General features: G+C 46.6%; 1 protein-coding gene across 1 annotated transcript in view; it reads right to left on the reverse strand.

Moving 5' to 3' along the window:
• Positions 1 to 19,511, reverse strand: part of LOC147121956 (14 kDa phosphohistidine phosphatase) — a 39,585-nt gene extending 20,074 nt beyond the window's left edge. Inside the window, exon 1 of the mRNA XM_085982548.1 lies at positions 19,271 to 19,511. Within this exon, the coding sequence (XP_085838674.1) occupies positions 19,271 to 19,484 (214 nt within the window). The 5' untranslated portion in view covers positions 19,485 to 19,511. The remainder of the gene's footprint in view (positions 1 to 19,270) is intronic.
• Positions 19,512 to 22,993: the final 3,482 nt, after the last annotated feature.

Below are 22,993 nucleotides of genomic sequence, written 5' to 3' on the forward strand. Positions count from 1 at the left end.
ACACTTTTGCCTCGCACCTTCTTATCAGACCATCGACAATGGCCAAGAACCTGCGGATTCCTATCACTCTGACCACCATACTGACAATTGCAAGTCATCCTAAGCCCTCAATGTGGAAGTCCCATTAGCGAAATGACACGCCACAACTGCAACAGTTTGCCATCAGAATTTTTAATGACAATAACCAACTGATGGCTTTTCAAAATTAAACATAACATTACGCCCAAGTGACTACTTGTGCAGTATCTTCCTCTTATGCGTGCTCCTACGTGGTGCTTCCCCTGTGGCTTCAGCAGATGCGGAGGCCCCTTGCTCACTTTCTTGCTGCTCCTGTCTCTACACCTTTGGTGGGAGTCCTCTGGGTTTGTGAGCCTGTGAGGGCTCGGCAACAGTCTGCTGCTCCTGCGGCTGTGCAGGGGTTGAGACGCCGATCTCAGTTAGGTGGGGAGTCTGGTGGGGCTCTGATCGAGGGCTTTGCAGTGGTATGGTCGTGTGAGCGCTTGGAGAAGAGCCCCCACTTACTTGTTGTCTGCCACCAACATCCCTCTCATGGGTCAGCCCCACTTCAGGACTAGCAAGTGGGTTGACAGAACCTTGCTGCACTTCAGGGGGGCCATAAGGACCCGTTTCTGTACTGGAAGTCCTACTCCCGAGGACGTGCATAAAGGTCTGGTTTGTTTGCTCAATAGCTGACCATTGCTCCTCCAGATATATCAGTCTATTCTGAACAATTACCATGTTTTCCATACCCTGGCGACTAAGCTCCTCCATGGACATAGCCACCCTCTCCTCTACAGTAGCCAGCCTTACCATGGAGGTAGCCATCCTTTCCACGGAGGTTGCCATCCTTTCCGTGGTGATGCGTTCATGCGCCAACGCCTCCACAAAGGCTCTGCTCATGTTAGCGATGGACTCCTCCATTCGCTCCACACTCGCAGCGACCCTGGAGACAAAACCTGCCAGAGACTCCTGCACCTGTTCCTGGAGTTCCAGCATCGCTCTCCTTCTGGATGGACCCGGAGGCACAGGGTCGACATGCAGCAGAGCCAAGCTGGGAGCGTCCTGCGCCCTCCGACGAGGACTCTCCACTGCTGTCCCTGTCTCCACCATCTGCTGATGCTCACTTGTGAGCTGTGATACACCAGGTGACAACTCTACTCTATGTCCCGAAGGTCCCACCGAGGTGCGAGTGTCTGCGCTGGTGATGTGTGCGCTTAATTCTGCTGACGCAGCGCCCGCAGAGGTTGCGGCTTCCTCCGAGGAGTCTGGAAGCTCAGGCTCTTCCTCCTGGACAGTGGGGACGGGGACTGTCGATGGTCCTGTGGGGGAGTAAAGGAAAGAGTTAGAGATGTGAGGTCGAGGTTACATGCACATTGAACAGTGCAGATGATCATAAGTCAATCTGTTAGAGCATCAGGTTCATTATCAGTGACTCATGCAATGTCAATGAGAGCGATGCCAAACTATTCTGTCACCAGCTTGCTGTGATGCGCCTGCCTGTCCGTCCCCCACTTGGGAATCCTCCTCGATCCCAGGAATTTCCAGGGCCGCCTCCTCCGAGGTGGTGAGCTGGGCTACTGAGGGTGGCCCTCCTCCTGTCCTTGCTCTTTCCTTCTTATTGTGAGCACTCTTTTCCTGCAATGAGGGACACAAGTGGAGTTTGAGCGAGAATGAAGGAGTGAGTGTAGGGAATCCATAGCATAGATGCTTAGGAGACAAAGGGCCCTCCCTGTGTGTTGTAAGTTGTCATTGCATCACAGTGATAGAGTGTGTGAGGGCTGCATGGTAGAATAGTTAAGTGAATGTGACCACAGAGAGAGAGAGGGAATGGGTAAGGGTGCAGGGATGTAAGTGTCAAGTGGGATGTGGAGGAAGAGGTTGGCAAAGCAGAGTGCTGGTGAGGAGAGGCGATGGGGATCCGGTTGCGGGTGATGGGAAAGTCACACTCACTTTTCCTGTGCGCAGAAAGTCATGAAACCTCTTCCTGCACTGCAGCCAGGTTCTGCGACACATAGACATAGAGTTGACCTTCTGGGCCACTTGCATCCACACAGCTTTAGTCTGCTGAGGAGGCTTCTTCCTCCCTGAGGAAGTGAAGAGCACCTCCTTATTTGCTCTTGCTCCTTCCACCAGAGCTTGCAGGGGCAGCATCATTGAACCGTGGAGCACACTTTGGCCTACTGCTGGACATAGTTGCTGAATGAAGCGATCACAGCAATGGGCATAAAGTTTGCAGTCTCCAGAAGAAGCAAGGCTGCTTACAGGCCTTAAATCCAGCAGCATTGATGACGTCATTGGAGGCGACTTTCAGGATGGAAAGGCTAATTGGGCCAGGGGTTCCCACACGCTGGAAATCAATTGCCCAATTAGGGCAAAATTGCACTTTTTTCCCACATCACACTGGAGTCGGGTTCAGGACTCGAAAAACACCTGACACGTCCCCAGCCCGCCCCAATGGCAAAATCGAGCCCACTGTATCTGAATGCATGAAGCATTCGTAATAAGGTAAACGAATTAACAGCGCAAATAGATGTAAACGGATATGATATAATTACGATTACGGAGACATGGCTGCAGGGTGACCAAGGCTGGGAGCTGAATATCCAAGGATATTCGATATTTAGGAAGGGCAGGCAAAAAGGAAAAGGAGGTGGGGTGGCCTTGTTAGTAAAGGATGAAATCAGAGCAATAGTGAGAAAGGATATTGGCTCAGAAAATAAAGATGTAGAATCAGTCTGGGTGGAGCTAAGAAGCACTAAGGGGCAGAAAACATTGGTGTGAGTTGTCTATAGGCCTCTGTGGTGTATGTGCCTTTAAAAGCCCCAGGTGTACGTAATGTCGGTAATTGCCACTTGGGCTATATAAGCCTGTGTATTGTGTATATCCTTTAGAACCCCCCACCCCCAGACTTGCTTAGTAAATACCTATGAACCAACTCCTGTCTTCAGTGTCTTTATCTACACACGGACACTACAGTGGCGACGAAGTGGAAACGGACTTACCTGCAATTCGGCAGCACCTCAAGGACATCGATTCCTCCAGCGTCCAGAAGACTCAAGGAAGTAATAGAAACTGTGGTTTCACTAGCTGGCCAAGCTGGTGGCAGGTACTGCGCTAATCCTTCCTGGGCGTCAGGCTGGGGCTCCAGCGGCGGGCTCTACAGCTGAGACAGGCAGCGAAATCGGAGGCAAGCAATAACGGACTGGGAGGGTGCACTCGGGAGACGGCCGGCGCGGCAAGCAGGTCAGCGTTTAGACCTCCATCGGGAACGAGTCTCCAACAGTGAATAAACGGAAACCACAGTAAAACAGCGTTGTTATCGGTAGCAGCGGCGGGAAAGCGCAGGAAGCGCCATATCGTTGCTACAGAGAAAAAAAAAGCGCGGGAAGCGCCATATCTTTTTTTGAAATGCCTAAGTCTGGCAATATTGATGCTTTTGATAACGAAACAGAGCCTAACTTTGGCAATATTGATGTTTTTGATAACAAGATAGAGGATTGGACCACATATGTAGAAAGAGTGGAGGTGTTTTGCACCGCAAGTGGAATAGAAGATGAAAAAAAAGCTTCAGTGCTTCTGGATCTAATGGGCGCAGAAACATACAAGCTGTTACGCAACTTAATCACTCCAGCCGAACCGATGGACAAGAATTTTGTGGAGATTGTTGATACCCTACACTGCCAATTCGAGGCAGGACTGGCAGATTCTCTGCAAGACAAATTCATCTGCGATCCCCTAAGTGTAAAAACACAAAAAAAGGTATCTTCTGGAAAAGATTTAACACTGGACAAGGCTTTCAGTGCAATAGGAGCGGCAAAGATACAGCAAAGGCCACAGGACTTCGGCACCCATGAAATGACACGGGGTTTCAAGAGATGTTATCGCTGCGGCAGATCCAACCATGACCAGAGGGATTGCTGGTTCAAAGAAAAAGCATGCAGGCGATGCGGAAAAATGGGACACATTCCACGTGTATGCCGATCTGAAAATAAAAAATCCACTAACGGGAAGAGAATCAATAATGAAAAGCACAGAAAGGTACAAATGATGACGGACAGTAGCTCCAAAGACCAGAAGAGCGATAGCGACTCCGGGAACAAGAGACTAAGCTCTCTCAAATTACATAATGTAATTGCCAATGAAGATTACCAGACCATTTGGGTTACCCTCATAATAGCAGGGTCCCCAGTTAAAATGGAGCTAGATACAGGATCAGCTCTAACCGTAATAAATCGACGAGATTACGAGAGGCTATTTTCGCATATACCTCTAAAAGACACATCCATTATCTTAAAAACATATACGGGGCAGAAAGTATACCCCAATGGAAAAATAAAGGTGCCTGTGGTATACAACGGCAAAGAAATACAAAAGTTGTATTTATACATTCTACAAGATGGTGGTCCACCGTTGTTGGGACGTGAATGGATAAGGAAGATACGTTTAGACTGGCACTCCATTCAGGCACTGACGGTGACCAGTAAGGAAAAAAACAATGATGACATCATACCTGAACGATTAAAAGACATCTTGGCCAACGCCAAAGAAGTGTTTCAAGAGAAACTAGGAACCTTGAAAGGCATCACCGCCTCAATAAAAGTGGAAGATGCAGCAATTCCAAAATTTTTTAAGGCAAGACCGGTGCCATACGCAATACGTCCGGCAGTCGAGGCAGAGCTGGAGAATTTGGAAAAGGCAGGCGTATTATCCAAAATAGATTGGAGCGAATGGGCAACACCCATCGTTCCAGTCATGAAAAAAGCATTGAAAAATAACTCTGAGGAACAGAGAAAAATTCGCATCTGTGGGGACTTTAAGGTGACTGTAAACCCGGTCCTTCACACGGTACAGTATCCTCTTCCGAGGATAGAAGATATTTTCGCCTCACTATCCGGAGGAAAACGTTTCACAAAAATTGACTTGGCACAGGCATATCTACAGATGGAGGTTGAGGAGACCTCTAAAAAGTGTCTCACAATAAACACACACAAAGGCCTGTACCAGTACAATCGACTGGTTTTTGGAGTAGCATCAGCTCCAGCTATCTGGCAAAGAGCTATGGAGCAAGTCCTGCAAGGGATTCCGGGGACTCAATGCTACCTAGACGACATCCTTATAACAGGAGAAAATGACAACGAGCACCTTGCCAATTTGGAGCAGGTGCTCACTAGGCTGAAAGAACGGGGCCTACGAGCAAATCGCCCCAAGTGCGAATTTTTCCAAAATCAGATATCATATTGTGGCCACATAATTAATAAGGAAGGGTTGCATAAGTCACCTGAAAAAATTGAAGCAGTTATAAAAGCCCCAGCACCTGAAAATGTTTCACAATTGAGGTCATTCCTGGGATTAATAAATTACTATCATAAATTTTTACCGAACTTATCAACTATTCTACACCCTCTTAATGATCTTCTACACACAGGAGTGATTTGGAAATGGAACGAAGACTGTAAACGTGCCTTCCATAAATGTAAAGACTTAATCACATCCGAGAAAGTTTTGGCTCATTACAACCCATCACTACCAATCAGACTGGCGTGCGATGCATCCCCTTACGGCATAGGAGCGGTATTGTCCCATAGATTCCCTGATGGCTCGGAACGGCCGATAGCTTTTGCGTCACGCTCATTGAACTCAGCTGAGCGTAACTATTCCCAGATAGACAGGGAAGCACTCAGCCTGGTATGGGGAGTGAAGAAATTCAACCATTACCTACACGGACAAAAATTTACCTTGCTGACTGACCATCAACCCCTCATCTCCATATTCAACCCTAAGAAAGGTGTCCCCATTATGACGGCACAAAGACTACAGAGGTGGTCCCTTTTTCTAGGGGCACACCAATACAACATTGAATACAAAGGGTCAAAACAGCATGGGAATGCTGACGGTTTATCGCGCCTGCCGTTGCCAACGATAGAAGAGGCACCTACAGTAGACCCAGTAGAGATATTCCACTCTACCATAGTGGAATGTCTACCGGTGACAAATTCTGCCATTGAAAGGGAGACAAGAAATGACCCTACTCTCTCACGGGTCTACGATTTAACAACGAAGGGATGGCCAGCACATGGCGAACCACTGTTGCCAGCATTCTCGCAAAGAAGAGAACAGCTGTCAGTGTGCCGAGGAACCTTGATGTGTGGATCCAGAGTGGTGATTCCACCCAAACTCCAGGATAAAGTGCTAAAGGAGCTTCACGAAGGGCATCTGGGTGGAGTGAAAATGAAGAACCTAGCTAGGGCGTTTGTATGGTGGCCAGGTATCGATGGAGACATCGAAGACATGACCAAGAGCTGCCTAGGATGCCAGAAGGTCCAAAATGCTCCGCCACAGGCCCCTCTACACCCATGGGAGTGGCCCTCATCTCCCTGGCAAAGGGTGCACATCGACTTTGCTGGTCCATTTATGGACTCAATGTTCTTAATCGCAGTTGATGCACACTCCAAGTGGCCGGAGGTAATAAAGATGTCCTCCACCACCACGGAAAAAACCATCACAGTATTAAGGACCATATTTGCCAGGAATGGGCTGCCGGAACAGATCTGTTCTGATAATGGACCGCAATTTGTGTCCGAAGAATTCAGAAAGTTCTTAAAGAACAATGGGGTAAAGCACTACACGTCCGCCCCATATCATCCCGCCACCAATGGATTGGCTGAAAGGTTTGTCCAGACCTTTAAGAAGGCCATAAAGGCCATGGGTAATGAAGACATAAAACTTCAGCACAAGGTGGATAACTTCTTATTTGCATATAGGAATGCAACACATATGGTTACAAACCAAACTCCCGCCATGATGTTCTACAATAGAAACCTAAGATGCCGGCTGGATTTGGTCAAGCCCAACATCCGAAGGGACGTGGAGAACCGGCAGTTTCAGGGCATGAATGAAAGGCCGACTAGGGCCTTCCAGATAGGCCAACCGGTTTTGGCCCGGGACTACCGTACCGAGAAATGGCAGCCTGGAACTATCTGCACACGACTAGGACCACTGATGTATACCGTGGACATCGGAGAAAGCATAATAAGGCGCCATGCTGACCAAATCATCAAGTCATCCGAAAAGGGACAACCTACACCACCACGCTATACATCGAACGATGACGTAGAGATACCCATATCTACCTCCGATCCGGTGATACTGGAACCCGATGAACCCGACATTGGCCTTCAAGCCGAATCAGCCTTGCCAGAAGAACCTACTACACCACCAGAAACTACTACACCCCCGAGGCGTTATCCGGACCGAGTCAGGAAGCCTCCTGAGAGACTAACTTATAATTAATTAATACAGCAATGTATATTATTTTGCATATAACATGTAATTAATAATTACTTAAAATATGATGTACTAGTTAGCTAGAAGGGGAGGAATTGTGGTGTATGTGCCTTTAAAAGCCCCAGGTGTACGTAATGCTGGTAATGGCCACTTGGGCTATATAAGCCTGTGTATTGTGTATATCCTTTAGAACCCCCCCCCAGACTTGCTTAGTAAATACCTATGAACCAACTCCTGTCTTCAGTGTCTTTATCTACACACGGACACTACAGCCTCCAAACAGTAGTGGTAGTGTAGGGGATGGCATCAAACAGGAAATTAGAGATGCATGTAACAAGGGTATTACAGTAATCATGGGTGACTTTAATCTACATATAGACTGGCCAAACCAAATTAGCAATAATACTGTGGAGGATGAATTCCTGGAGTGTGTACGAGATGGTTTTCTTAGACCAGTACGTTGAGGAGCTAACTAGGGAACAGGCTATCCTAGATTGGGTACTGTGCAATGAGAAGGGGTTAATGAATAATCTTGTTGTGCGGGGTCCTTTAGGGAAGAGTGACCATAACATGATAGAATTCTTCATTAAGATGGAAAGTGAAGAAGTCCAATCTGAAGCTAGGGTCCTAAATCTAAACAAAAGGAAACTACAAAGGTATGAGGAGTGAGTTGGCTATGATAGATTGGGGAACTTCATTAAAAGGCATGACAGTGGATAGGCAATGGCTAACATTTAAGGAACGAATGCATGAATTGCAACAGTTACACATTCCTTTCTAGCGCAAAAACACAAAAGGAAAAGCGGCCCAACCATGGCTAACAAAAGAAATTAAGGATAGTATTAGATCCAGAGGAGTCATATAAAGTTGCCAGAAAAAGCCTGAGGATTGGGAGTAGTTTAGAATTCAGCAAAAAAGGACCAAGACATTGATTAAGAGGGGGAAAACCGAGTGTGAGGGTAAACTTGCAAGGAACATAAAAGCGGATTGTAAAAGCTTCTACAAGCATGTAAAAAAAAATTAGTGAAGACTAGGTCCCTTACAGTCAGATACAGGGGAATTTATAATGGGGAACAAGGAAATGGCTGAGCAGTTAAACAAATACTTTGGTTCTGTCTTCACGGAAGAGGACACAAATAACTTCCCAGAAATGCTAGAGTCTAGTGAGAAGGAGGAATTAAAGGAAACTAGTATTAGTAAAAAAAAGTGTGCTGGAGAAATTAATGGGACTGAAAGCCGATAAATCCCCAGGGCCTGATAATCTGCATCCCAGAGTACTAAAAGAGGTAGCCATGGAAATAGTGGATGCAATGGTTGTCATCTTCCAAAATTCTATAGATTATGGAACAGTTCCTGCAGATTGCAGGGTGGCAAATGTAACCCCACTATTTAAAAAAGGAGAGAGAAAACAGGGAACTACAGAGCGGTTAGCCTAACATCAGTAGTAGGGAAAATGCTAGAGTCTATTATAAAGGATGTGATAACAGGACACTTAGAAAATATCAACGGGATTAGACAAATCATGGATTTATGAAAGGGAAATCATGTTTGATAAACCTACTGGAGTTTTTTAAGGATGTAACAGGTAGAATAGACAAGGGAGAACCAGTGGATGTGGTGTATTTAGATTTTCAGAAGGCCTTTGATAAAGTCCCACATAAGAGGTTAGTGTGCAAAATTAAAGCACATGGGATTTGGGGTAATATACTGGCATGGATTGAAAATTGGTTATCAGACAAGAAACAGAGAGTAGGAATAAATGGGTCTTTTTCGGGGTGGCAGGCGGTGGCTAGTGGGGTACTGCAGGGATCAGTGCTTGGGCCCCAGTTATTCACAACATATATATCAATGATTTGGATGTGGGAACCAAATGTAATATTTCCAAGTTTGCTGACAACACGAAACTAGGTGGGATTATGAGTTGTGAGGAGGATGCAAAGAGGCTTCAAGGCGATTTAGACAAGTTGAGTGAGTGGGCAAATACATGCAGTATATTGTGGATAAATGTGAAGTTATCCACTTCGGTAGGAAAAACAGAAAGGCAGACTACTATTTAAATGGTGATAGATTGGGAAATGTTGATGTACAAAAGGGACCTGGATGTCCTTGTATACCAGTCACTGAAAGCAAACATGCAGGTGCAGCAAGCAGTTAGGAAGGCAAATGGCATGCTGGCCTTCATTGCAAGAGGATTTGAGTACAGGAGCAAGGATGTCTTACATCCAGGGGTATTTAATATTCAGGAAAGATACGCAAAAAGGAAAGGCAGGTGGGGTAGCATTGCTGGTTAAAGAGGCGATTAACACAATTGTAAGGAACGATATTAGCTCTGATGATGTGGAATCTGTATGGGTAGAACTGAGAAATACCAAGGGGCAGAAAGTGGTATATAGACCTCTAAACAGTAATGCGGAGGTTGGGGATGGCATTAAAAGGGAAATTAGACAAGCGTGCAATAAGGGCACAGCAGTTATCATGGGTGACTTTAATCTACGTATAGATTGGGTTAACCAAATTAGTAACAATACTGTGGAGGAGGAATTCCTGGAGTGTTTACGGGATGGTTTCCTGGACCAATATGTCGAGGAACCAACCAGAGATCAGGCCATCTTAGACTGGGTATTATGTAATGAGAAAGGATTAATTAGCAATCTTGTTGTACAAGGCCCCTTGGGTCGGAGTGATCATAATATGATAGAATTCTTTATTAAGATGGAGAGTGAAGTAGTTGACACAGAGACTAGGGTCCTGAATTTAAATAAAGGAAACAACGATGGTATGAGGCGCGAGTTGGGTAGGATTGATTGGGGAATGTCACTCAAAGGGTTGATGGTGGATAGACAATGGCAAACATTCAAAGACCGCATGGATGAACTACAGAAGTTGTTCATCCCAGTTTGGCATAAAAATAAAACAAAAAAGGTGACTCAACCGTGGCTAACAAGGGAAATGAAGGATAGCATAACATCCAAGGAGAGGACATATAAATTGGCCAGAAAAAGCAGTAAACCTGAGGATTGGGAGCAGTTTAAGATTCAACAAAAGAGGACAAAGGGATTAATTAAGAAGGGGAAAATAGAACATGAGAGTAAGCTTGCAGGGAACATAAAAACTGACTGTAAAAGCTTTTATAGACATGTGAAGAGAAAAAGATTGGTGAAGTCAAGCGTAGGTCCCTTGCAGTCAGAATCAGGGGAATTTATAATGGGGTAAAAAGAAATGGCAGACCAATTAAATTCATATTTTGGTTCGGTCTTCACAAAGGAGGACACAAAGAACCTCCCAGAGATGTCAGGGAACATAGGGTCTGATGAAAGGGAGGAACTGAAAGAAATCAGTATTTGTAGGGAAATGGTGTTAGGGAAATTAATGGGATTGAAGGCCGATAAATCCCCAGGGCCTGATAATCTACATCCTAGGGTACTTAAGGAAGTGGCCCTAGAAATAGTAGATGCATTGCTGGTCATCTTCCAACATTTGATGGAATCTGGAACAGTACCCATGGATTGGAGGGTAGCTAATGTTACCCCACTATTCAAAAAAGGTGGTAGAGAGAAAACAGGGATTTACAGACCGGTAAGCCTGACATCGGTAATGGGGAAAATGCTAGAGTCCATTATAAAAGATGTAATAGCAGAGCACTTTGAAAACAGTGACAGGATCGGACAAAGTCAACATGGATTTACAAAAGGTAAATCGTGCTTGACTAATCCACTGGAATTTTTTGAGGATGTAACTGATAAAATAGATAAGGGACAACCAGTGGATGTGGTGTATTTGGACTTTCAAAAGGCTTTCGATAAGGTCCCGCATAAGAAATTAGCGTGTAAAGTTAAGGCACATGGGATTGGGGGCAAGGTATTGACTTGGATAGAGAACTGGTATGCAGACAGAAAGCAAAGAGTTGGAATAAACGGGTCTCTTTCCGAGTGGCAGGCAGTGACTAGTGGGGTACCGCAGGGATCAGTCCTTGGACCCCAGCTATTCGCAATATATATTAATGATCAAGACAAAGGAACTAGATGTAATATCTCCAGGTTTGCAGATGACACAAAGCTGTGAGGAGGATGAAGAGAAACTCCAGGATGATTTGGACAGGTTGGGTGATTGGGCAGAAGCATGGCAGATGCATGGCAGATGCAATATAACGTGGATAAATGCGAGGTTATCCACTTTGGTGTCAAAAACAGGAAGGCAGATTATTATCTGAATGGCAATAGATTGGGAGAAGGGGAAGTGCAACGAGACCTGGATGTGCTTGTGCACTAGTCGCTGAAGGTAAGCATGCAGGTGCAGCAGGCGGTTAAGAAGGCAAATGGTATGTTGGCCTTCATAGCGAGAGGGTTTGAGTACAGGAACAAGGATGTCTTGCTGCAGTTGTACAGGGCCTTGGTGAGACCACATCTTGAGTATTGTGTGCAGTTTTGGTTGCCTTATCTGAGGAAGGATGTTCTTGCCATGGAAGGAGTTCAGCGAAGATTCACCAGGCTGATACCTGGGATGGCAGGAATGACGTATGAGGAGAGATTGGGTCGATTGGGCTTATACTCGCTGGAGTTTAGAAGAATGAGAGGGGATCTCATTGAAACTTATAAAATTCTGACAGGACTGGACAGACTAGATGTAGGAAGGATGTTCCCGATGGTCGGGGAATCCAGAACCAGGGCTCACAGTCTAAGGCTAACCTCAAACAGACCATCGTTCGCAGCAAATTACCCAGCTTTCAGGAGAACAGTGACCACGACACCACACAACCCTGCCACAGCAACCTCTGCAAGACATGCCAGATCATCAACACAGATACCATCATCACACGTGAGGACACCACCCACCAGGTACATGGTACATACTCATGTGACTCGGCCAACGTTGTCTACCTCATACGTTGCAGGAAAGGATGCCCCGGAGCATGGTACATCGGCGAGACCATGCAGACACTGCGACAACGGATGAACGGACACCGCGCAACAATCACCAGGCAGGAGTGTTCCCTCCCAGTCGGGGAACACTTCAGCAGTCAAGGACATTCAGCCTCCGATCTTCGGGTAAGCATTCTCCAAGGTGGCCTTCGAGACACACAACGCAAAATCGTCGAGCAGAAACTGATAGCCAAGTTCCGCACCCATGAGGACGGCCTCAACCGAGATCTTGGGTTCATGTCACGCTACATGTAACCCCACCTGATGCAGGGTCATCCAGACTCGAGTCGACATTGGCTTGTTCTCTCTACACAGATGCGGCCGGACCTGCTGTGATTTCCAGCCAAAAAAAATGTTTTTTGTCTGTTTTTTTGTTTTTCATACAGACCCCAGCATCTGCAATATTTGACCCCTTGTGACCCCACCTTATTGTTCTTTGATGTAATGTTTCCCTGACTGACCTGTTTGGACACCATTCACACTTTTGACTGCTGTGATTATCTCTCTGCCGAGGTGTGATAAATGGTAGTTGGAAAGGTTACCTGTAAACATCTGACATGATTCTCTGACTATATAAGCTGGTCTTTATGCATTTCTCCACTTCACCTGAAGAAGGAGCAGCGCTCCGAAAGCTTGTGATTTCAAATAAAGCTGTTGGACTATAACCTGGTGTTGTGTGACTTCTGACATAAGGCTAAGGGGTAAGCCATTTAGGACAGAAATGAGGAGGAATTTCTTCACCCAGAGTGGTGAACCTGTGGAACTCTCTACCACAGAAGGCAGTAGAGGCCAATTCATTAAATATATTCAAGAAGGATATTTCTTAATGCTAAAGGGATCAAGGGATATGGGGAGAAAGCAGGGACAGGGTACTGAATTTGGATGATCAGCCATGATCGCATTGAATGGCGGAGCAGGCTCGAGGGGCCGAATGGCCTACTCCTGCTCCTATCTTCTATGTTTCTATGTTACTACAGTTATATAGGGCCTTGGTGAGACCACACCTGGAGTACTGTGTGCAGTTTTGGTCTCCTTACCTAAGAAAGGATATACTTGCCACAGAGGGAGTGCAACAAAGGTTCACCAGACTGATTCCTGGGATGGCAGGACTGTCGTATGAGGAGAGAATGGGTCGACTGTATTCACTAGACTGGATGCAGGGAGGATGTTTCCCCTGGCTGGGGGGTCTAGAATGAGGGGTCACAGTCTCAGGATAAGGGGTAGGACATTAAGGACTGAGATGAAGAGAAATGTCTTCACTCAGAGGGTGGTGAACCTGTGGAATTCTCTACCACAGACAGCTGTGGAGGCCAGGTCACTGAATATATTTAGGAGGAGATAGATAGATTTGTAGACACAAAAGGCATCAAGGGGTATGGGGAGTGAGCGGGAATATAGTATTGAGATAGAGGATCAGCTATGATCATATTGAATGGCACAGCAGCCTCGAAGGGCCAAATGGCCTACTCCTGTTCCTATTTTTTGATGTTTCTATAAAAGTGTCTACAGGGAGAAATGGGTTGGATCAGATATCGAGCTCAGGCAGTGAGGGAACTGAATTAACATGCGCAATTCAAATGACAAAAATAGATGTGAAGTCGCTGCCTGACAAGTGCAGAAGCAGAAGATCCCGACCATACCATTTGGATTAGTAACACTCCCAGCCAGTAGCTGGTATTAATGACTGTAGCTTAATATTTACCATTGGTGATATTAGTGGACAAATGCTTAATGCCTGCTAATCAATCATTTAAAATAAACTGGTTAACACCTCCATTAAAACAGCAGAAACAGGAGTGACATAGAAATTCCATTCCATGTTCATCTGCTAATATCACCAACAGAAACTTGTACTTCTACTGATACACCAATTCCTTAATTACCATATTCTCTCAGTAAAGCCAGCACTCACTTCATCATTTAAACAGGAATCTTTACACAAATTAAAATCAACAGGAATGGTCAAGAAGATATTGAATTTAATCTTAACTTTTAACCATTTTTAATACTTACAAACACTGTTGAGTTATCTGCATGTGTAGAGCTCAGCCTTTTCCACTTTCACAATGATCTGAATGTGCAGTGAAACTGTGGCCCTCCACTTGCATGCTATTAAAATAAGCTGATACTGTACCACTCAGTGCGGTATAAAAGTGACATAAATGTTCATTTTCGCTTCTCTCTTCACAGCCCATCCATCCATGGGATCTGCCATTCAACTCGACAAATGTCCGACTTTGAAATTGGGAAATACCAGAGCAGCACAAATGGTTTAACTGGTTGAAGAGAGTTTTCCATGGCAATTGGGAAACTCAACAGATTCTCAAGCAAGTCTTCGTCCATACTTGGCTTAGATTACAAGAGGGGCAGAACAGATTAGAATGAGCAGCTGGGCTGCCAAAAACTACCTTCTTTCTTCCTGTTGGTGAAACAACTCATATCTGCGCCCTCCTTTACTCACCATCGAACTCTACCGACTCTCTTCCTAATGATTTCACCTTACAATACTGAGATTGTACACTCTCAATGAACAAAACCTTCATTCTTCTTGCAGTGCAATGAATAACTAAATCTTGATCTCCGGGCCCTTCAATGGGGTAGTTGCCTCGATGGCTTCACCCTTTGTTTTTTTTTCATCTTCTCGTGCAGCTCCTCCATTCTAGAGTTGACAAGAAACGTGATTCTTTGCTTCATGCTAAACACTTCTCTTCCCTCATCAACTCTCTTTTTCCTTCTGTTTCTACACACAGAGTTCCTGAAAGACTTGGATGCAGCTCACACATCTGGAGAGACTCAAATACCTCACATACAACCATGGAATTGACACAGGCAAAAACTCATCAGTTAGGCAATTCTTCCCTCACTTGGAGCAATTTTACTAATAAATTCTTCCAGCAGGGTAGTTCACCGGTTGGGAACACCTATTGGGCAATCACAGGTATGTTCCCCGTGACTTTAGCAATGGAAAACAGTGAGGGGCGCACTGGCGATTTCCCACTGTAGGCTGCCAACAGGCGAGGTTCCCTGCCAGGAGCATGAATTTACACATCAGCCCTGTAAGCTCTGTGTCGCAACCTTTTCTATCTTTATCCATTTACTACTATGACAAGCATCGCTATTCTGAATTATATGGTTTTTTTCCCCCAACAAGATCCAAAGAGGATGTTCTATAGTTTGTGCCTGCACTCTCACTGTGTTTAAATCAACTCACTGTGCAGGCTCTTAACTCAATCTTTCCCAGGGCCTCTAAACTGTCAAACTTCCTTACCTCCCTCAGTCTGTTCTGTTCCTTCCTCGTATAACTGAAACAAACTTGGCATCAACAAACTACCATTTCCTGATTACCTCATCTACCAGGGGCCTGGGCCCTTCATCTCAAACGTCCCAAGGCGCCACACAGGAGTATTTTAAGACAAAACATTTGACACCGATCCACCTAAGGATAAATTAGGGCAGGTGACCAAAAGCTTGGTCAAAGAGGTAGGTTTTAAGGAGCGTCTTAAAGGAGGAAAGAGAGGTAGCGCGGTGGACAGGTTTAGGCAGAGAATTCCAGAGCTTAGGGCATAGGCAACAGAAGGCACGACCACCAAAGGTTGAGCGATTATAATCAGGGATGCTCAAGAGGGCAGAATTAGAGGAGCGCAGATATCTCGGGGGGGGGGGGGGGGGGGGGTTGTGAGGCTGAAGGAGGTTACAGAGATAGGGACGGACGAGGCCATGGAGGGATTTGAAAACAAGGATGAGAATTTTGAAATCGAGGCGCTGCTTAACCGGGAGCCAATGTAGGTCAGCGAGCACAGGGGTGATGGGCGAACGGGACTTGGTGCAAGTTAGGACATGGACAGCCGAGTTTTGGATGACCTCAAGCTTACGTAGGGTGGAATGTGGGAGGCCAGCCAGGAGTACGTTGGAATAGTCAAGTCTAGAGGTAACAAAGGCTTGGATGAGGGTTTCAGCAGCAGATGAGCTGAAGCAAGGGTGGAGACAGGCGATGTTACGGAGGTGGAAGTAAGCGATCTTTGTTATGCTGTGGATATGTCGCCTTGGTGTCATATTTGACCCTGAAGCTCATTTCAGGGTCACCAAGGTTGCGAACAGTGTGGTTCAGTCTCAGACAGATGTTAGGGAGAGGGATGGAGTCAGTAGCTGGGGAACGGAGTTTGTGGCAGGGACCGAAAACAATGGCTTCGTTTTTCCCAATATTTAATTGGAGAAAATTTTTGCTCATCCAGAACTGTATGTCGGACAAGCAGTCTGACAATTTAGACACCGTGGGGGTCGAGAGAAGTGGTGGTGAGGTAGAGCTGGGTGTCATCAGCGTACATGTGGAAACTGACGCTGTGTTTTCGGATGATGTCGTCAAGGGGCAACATGTAGATAAGAAATAGGAGGGGGGCAAAGGATAGATCCTTGGGGGACACCAGAGGTAACAATGCGGGAGCGGGAAGAGAAGCCGTTGCAGGTGATTCTCTGGTTACAATTAGATAGATAAGAATGGAACCAGGCAAGTGCAGTCCCACCCAGCTGGACGACGGTGGAGAGGCGTTGGAGAAGGATGGAGTGGTCAACCGTGTCAAAGGCTGCAGGCAACTCAAGAAGGACAGTTTACCTTTGTCACAGTCACAAAGGATGTCATTTGTGACTTCGATGAGAGCCATTTCGGTACTGTGGCAGAGGCAGAAACTGGATTGGAGCGATTCAAACATGGAATTGCGGGAAAGATGGGCATGGGTTTGGGAGGTGACAACACATTCAAGGACTTTGGAGAGGAAAGGGAGGTTGGAGATGGGGCAGTAGTTTGCAAGGACAGAGGGATCAAGGTTTGTTTTTTTTGAGAGGGGTGATGACAGCAGATTTGAAGGAGAGGGGGACAGTACCCGAGGAGAGAGAACCGTTAACAATATCAGCTAACATGGGAGCCAGAAAAGGAAGTTGGGTGGTCAGCAGTTTGGTGGGAATAGGGTCGAGGGAGCAGGAGGTGGGTCTCATGGACAAGATGAGCGCGGAGAGGTCATGAGTGGAGATCGGAGAGAAACTGGAGAAAGATGAGAGTTCAGGGCTAGGACAGGGGGAACCTTAGAGGAAGTTTGGCCCAGAGGGCTAGGGGAAGGAAGTGGCAGAGGCAGCTGAACGGATGGTCTCAATCTTAGAGAGTCCATGAGCTCCTCACATTTGTTATTGGTGGTCAAGGTGGAGGAGACAGGGGAGAGGGGTTTAAGAAGTCGGTTAGCAGTAGAGAATAGGAGCCGGGGTTTATCTTTGCATTCCAAAATGATTCTGGAATAGTGAGCAATTTTGGCAGACGAGAGCAGGGCCCGAAAGTACTTTATGTGGTCCAGCCAGATCTGACGGTGAATGGCTAAACCAGTTGTCCGCCATATCCGTTCGAGTCTGCGTCCCTTGAACTTAAGGGAGCGAAGATGAGAGCCGTACCAGGGGAACGGCCAGCGTGAGAGAGGGTAATTGTTTTAGTAGGGACTAGGGCATCAAAGATAGCGGTGAGGGTGTGGTTGAGCAGATCGGTAGCTACAGATATATCATGGTGAATGGAGGGCCAGAGGCTGGACAGTTGGGATTTCATAAGTGCAGTTGTAAGAGAGTTGGGAAGAGTGTTTTTTCCAGGGGTGGACACAGACGGAAGTAGGATTGGAGGGGTGGGTGGATGGGGATGTGGGTGGAGAGCGATACAAGGAAATGGTCAGCGATGGCCTTATCTGCAATTGACACGATGGGAGTAGTGAGGCCACGAGAGATGGCAAGGTCGAGGGGGTTGGGTTGGGGAGTTTGCATAGAGGGAGAGATTAAGGGAGGGTAGGAGGCTAGTGAACTCAGAGGAGAGGATGATGAATTGAGATGGAGGTTGAAATCACCGAGAATGAGAAGTCATTCGGTGCAGAGGCTGAGGGAGAACATTGAAGATATCTCAGTAATAACATTTTTATGGTACTTGGGTAGGGGGACAGACCAAGGTGTGATTTGGTAATGAGAGCCATACCGCCACCACGGCGGTCTGAGCGGGGCAAGTAGTGGAAGGTATAGCCAGGTGGGGAGGCTTAATTTAAGGGTAAGGTGTCATCACCCCTCAACCAAGTTTCAGTCAGGGTCATGATATCTATGCAGTCATCCACGATAAGCTCATGGATGGCAAAGGCCTTGTTTGCAAGTGAACGGATATTCTGGAGGGAGATGCGGAGAGGGTCGGTGATGGCTGCCCCACTGCCAGCATCCACAGGGTCAGCGCTGGGGGGGGGGGGGGGGGGAGGCGATGAGTTGGATGGGGAGGAGATTGGCAAGATTTGCCCCCAGTGAACGCGCTGGGCGGGAAGGTCGGCGAGAGAGTAGGATGGGACATTTGGGGTTGCTGCTCTTAAGGCGGCAGCGACGAGTGCCTCGATGGGCCCTTCGTAGGATGCCAAGAGAGGCACAGAGGGAAGCTGTGGGCTTATCTAAGAGGGAGTCAAGCCTGAGACAGCGGCAGGTGAGTAGGAAGATCGAAGAGTAATGAAGAATTGGGGTAGGGATTTGGGAGGGCAGTGTATCCGAGAGAGGAGAGATGAAAAGAGGCATGACGACAGGAGAATGCGGTCAAGGAGGAATAGAGAGAAAAGGAAAATAGGGGGAAAAAGTGGAATGGCTCGGGTCCGGAGTGGCAGCCAAAGTGCACAAGCGAATGGACACAGGGCAAAAGCTCAGGCTACATAGGCCTGTTTGTAAAACATTTGGGCTTATGGTTCTAAATAGGGTCTTTTATTTTTCGACCTCATTTGACTCCCCCACTCATTAGCCCTGAAACAGATGGTTTCGGTCTCCTGCCAGGTTGAAACCCTAAACTTGGCCCAGATGGATCCTCCAGTCACTGCAGTGCTGTATACGGTCACCGCAATACACAGGAGGCGCGTCCTCCCTGCACTTTGCACAATGTTAAAATAACCTAAAAGCAGCAACAGAAAGACTTCACTACTGCACGCATTGAGCGGGAGGGGGAGCGCTGGTGTGGCTCCCCTGGCTGGAGCGGTGCCCCCACCGCAGAGGGCGGGCTGGGGGCGGCTCCCTCCCCGGGCACTTACTGTGATACTCGGCGCTCTTGGTGCCCCGCACGATGTCCTTGTGCTCGGAGCCGCCCTTGCGGCTGAGCCTCACCAGGATGTATTTGAACACCCCGTCAGAGTCGATCTCCACGTCCGCGACGCTCGCCAGACCAGCCATGTCCCTGTGGTGCGGAGCTGCGAGTGGGCGGAGTGCCGGGCGGGCTATGCGCCAGAGAGACGCCAGAACGGTCATAGGGGCGGCAGGAGGAGGGAGCAATGCAAACTTGGCGGAGAGGAGGGAGCAGAGCCCACTCCAATCCCGCACACTGCTAGTGCCGGTGCCAGTCAGCAATAAGGAAAACCTGGATGTGGAGCCAGTGGGGTCAGAAAAACAGATACATTTGGGTTGTTCTGCCGCACCAATCGTTAATTTATCCTTTCATATGTTGGCCCTTTTTCTGCTTTTATCAGACATATCCAACATAAGTCATACGGCACAGAAGGGGGGCCATTCGGCCCATCGCATCCGTGCTGGCAATCTGTAGAGCAATCCAGTCAGTCCCATTCCCCCCGCTCTATCCCCATAGCCCTGCAAGTTTATTTCCCTCAAGTGCCTATCCAGTCTCCCCTTGAACACATTGAGTGTCTCCGCTTCCACCACTTCCATCGGCAGCGAGTTCCAGGACCTCACAAAAAGTTGTTCCTCACATCCCCCCTGTATTTCTTGCCCAAAACCTTAAATCTGTGTCCCCTAGTCCTTGTACCATCAACTAGTGGGAACAGCCTTTCCCCGTCTAGTCTTTCTGTTGCTGCTTTTAGGTCATAATCTTGTACACCTCCATCAAATCACCCCTCAACCTCCTTTGCTCTAATAAAAACAAATCCAGCTTCTCCAACCTGTCCTTGTAGCTAAGGTCCCCCATCCCCAGAACCATTCTGGTAAATCTCCTCTGCACCCTCTCAAGTGCCTTCACATCCTTCCTAAAGTGTGGTGACCCGAACTGGACGCAATACTCCAGTTGTGGCCTAACCAGCGCTTTATAAAGGTTCAGCATAACCTCTCTGCTTTTGTACTCAATAACCCTATTTATGAAGCCCAAGATGACATATGCTTTGCTAACCGCTCTCTCAATATGTCCTGCCACCTTCCGGGACCTATGCACATTAACTCCCAGGTCCCTCTGTCCCTGCACACTCTTTAAAATGGTGCCATTAACTGTATATTGCCTCTCCCTGTTCCTTCTGCCAAAATGCATCACCTCACACTTCTCTGTATTAAATCCGATCTGACACTTGTCTGCCCATTCTGCTAGCCTTTCTATGTCCTGTTGCAGTCGATTGGTATCATCCTCACTGTCTGCCACACCCCCAAGTTTGGTGTCATTGGCAAATTTAGAAATTCTACTCTGCATTCCAATATCCAGGTCAAAATATCAAAAAAAGCAGTAGCCTCAGCACTGACCCTTGGGGAACACCACTGTCTACCATCCTCCAGTCTGAAAAACAGCCATTTACCACAACTTGCTGTTTTCTGTCCTTAAGCCAATTCCTTATCCAAGCTGCCACTGACCCACCTAGTCCATGAGCCTCAATTTTGTTAACCAGCCTTCTACGTGGTACTTTGTCAAACACCTTCCGAAAATCCATGTAGACAACATCCATTGCATTCCCTTCATCAATCCTCTCTGTTACTTTATCAAAAAATTCAATTAGATTAGTCAAACACGATCTGCTTTTTACAAATCCGCGTTGACTCTCCTTAATTAGCTTAAACCTCTCCAAGTGCAGGTTAATTTTTTTCCTTGATTATTATTTCGAAAACTTTACCCTTCATTGATATTAAACTGACCGGCCTATAGTTACTAGGATTGTCCTTACACCCTTTCTTGAACCGTGCATTGCCCGGGAGTCTCCCGGAAGCCTCCAGCTCAGTGGCATCGCCCCCTCCTCCCCACCCCCATACACAGAGCTGGCCCTGCTTCAGGATAAGCAGACAGGGGACCGACATGTTGCCAGGATTCTGGGAGAGAGAAAGAGACAGAGTGGGGCTCGGGTAAACAGGGACTACAGGCCAGAGGATTGGGGCTCAGGGGATGGAAGAGAGCGTGACAGAGGCCTTGCTGGGGTGGGTGGTGGCGGATTCAAGGCATTGTGTCTCGGGGCAGGGAGAGAGCTTTGGGGATAAGATTCAAATTTTTCAAATAGTGAAGGAAATAAATAAGTTGGATGTGGAGCAGTATCTTGTACATCTCTAACCATGTAGCAGTGGTTTTAATCCACCTATTATTGTCCATGTGACTCAGTAGCTTAGTTGTGTTAACTTTTTTTAAGAATCTCTCTAAGATCACTGTGTAAAATATTTTGAATATTATCTCCAGTGACTGCTTTCCCCTGTTCACCAGGGCGTGCCTTCTCTACATAGTTCTTTCATGAACCTTATAGAGGATGTTTTCTTCCCAGGGCGCTGCTCTTTCTCTGTTTGGATCATTCACCATAGGGTCTGTTTCCTTCCCTATTCTGAACTTTTAATTGCACCAGTGTTTGATGCTGTTCCACATTCGTGATTGAATAAGTCAATAATCAGAACTTGGAGGAAGAAAATATCTATCTTTTGCAGAATCAGAAATTAAATTCATAACCTGTGCTAGGAGTAAATACTATTGCCCTGTTGCATGTCAATGACCAGAACAGGACATAGTAGTGAAAGTGCAATCTGACCAGAATACCATACATTCTTAGCATGTCATCCTTCAACTTGTACACTACTGATTTGGCTACATAGTTTAGCTCATTGCAAACTGGTTCACACATGCAGTGTCTACAAGAACATTTCTCCACAATTAAATAGGTTCAGATCTTGCCAATAAAAAATTGAAAGCAATAAATCAAACGCTAGTCTAATTTATTAAACAAGCACCAGTTTTATCAAAGATCATATTTGCACACATTGATTTAGTACCACAGTTAGATATTTTATTTGTCCTTCCAAGTGCCTTTGAAATATGGGAGCTTCATTGCTCCAGATTATTTTGACTGTCATTGTGTGAATTATAATAGAGATTATAAAAACTGACTGTAAAAGCTTTTATAGATATGTGAAGAGAAAAAGATTGGTGAAGTCAAGCGTAGGTCATAAGAACATAAGAACTTAAGAAATAGGAGCAGGAGTAGGCCAATCGGCCCCTCGAGCCTGCTCCGCCATTCAATAAGATCATGGCTGATTTGATCCTAACCGCCAATCTACTATCACAGAACCATCTCCTGAATCTAACAGAATTAGACACATGAAATAGGAGCAGGATCAGGCTACATGGCCCCTGGGCCCGCTCCGCTATCCACAGGGCCATGACCGATCCGAACCTAGACTCATGTCCAAATTCCTGCCCGCTCCCCATAACCCTTTATTCCCTTTACTTCTAGGAAACTGTCTATTTCTGTTTTAAATTTATGTAATGATGTAGCTTCTACAGCTTTTTGGGGCAGCATATTCCATGGACCTACCACCCTCGAAGTGAAGTAGTTCCTCCTCATCCCAGTTTTGAAAGAGCAGCCCCTTATTCTAAGACTATGCCCCCTAGTTCTAGTTTCACCCATCATCGGGAACATCCTCCCCGCATCCACCCGATCCAACCCCTTCACAATCTTATATGTTTCAATAAGATCGCCTCTCATTCTTCTGAACTCCAATGAGTAGAGTCCCAGTCTACTCAACCTCTCCTCATATGTCCATCCCCTCATCCCCGGGATTAACCGAGTGAACCT

The sequence above is a fragment of the Somniosus microcephalus genome, chromosome 3 (assembly GCF_052327205.1).
Source record: "Somniosus microcephalus isolate GS21.2 chromosome 3, FLI_Smic_1.0, whole genome shotgun sequence".
NCBI lineage: Eukaryota > Metazoa > Chordata > Chondrichthyes > Squaliformes > Somniosidae > Somniosus > Somniosus microcephalus.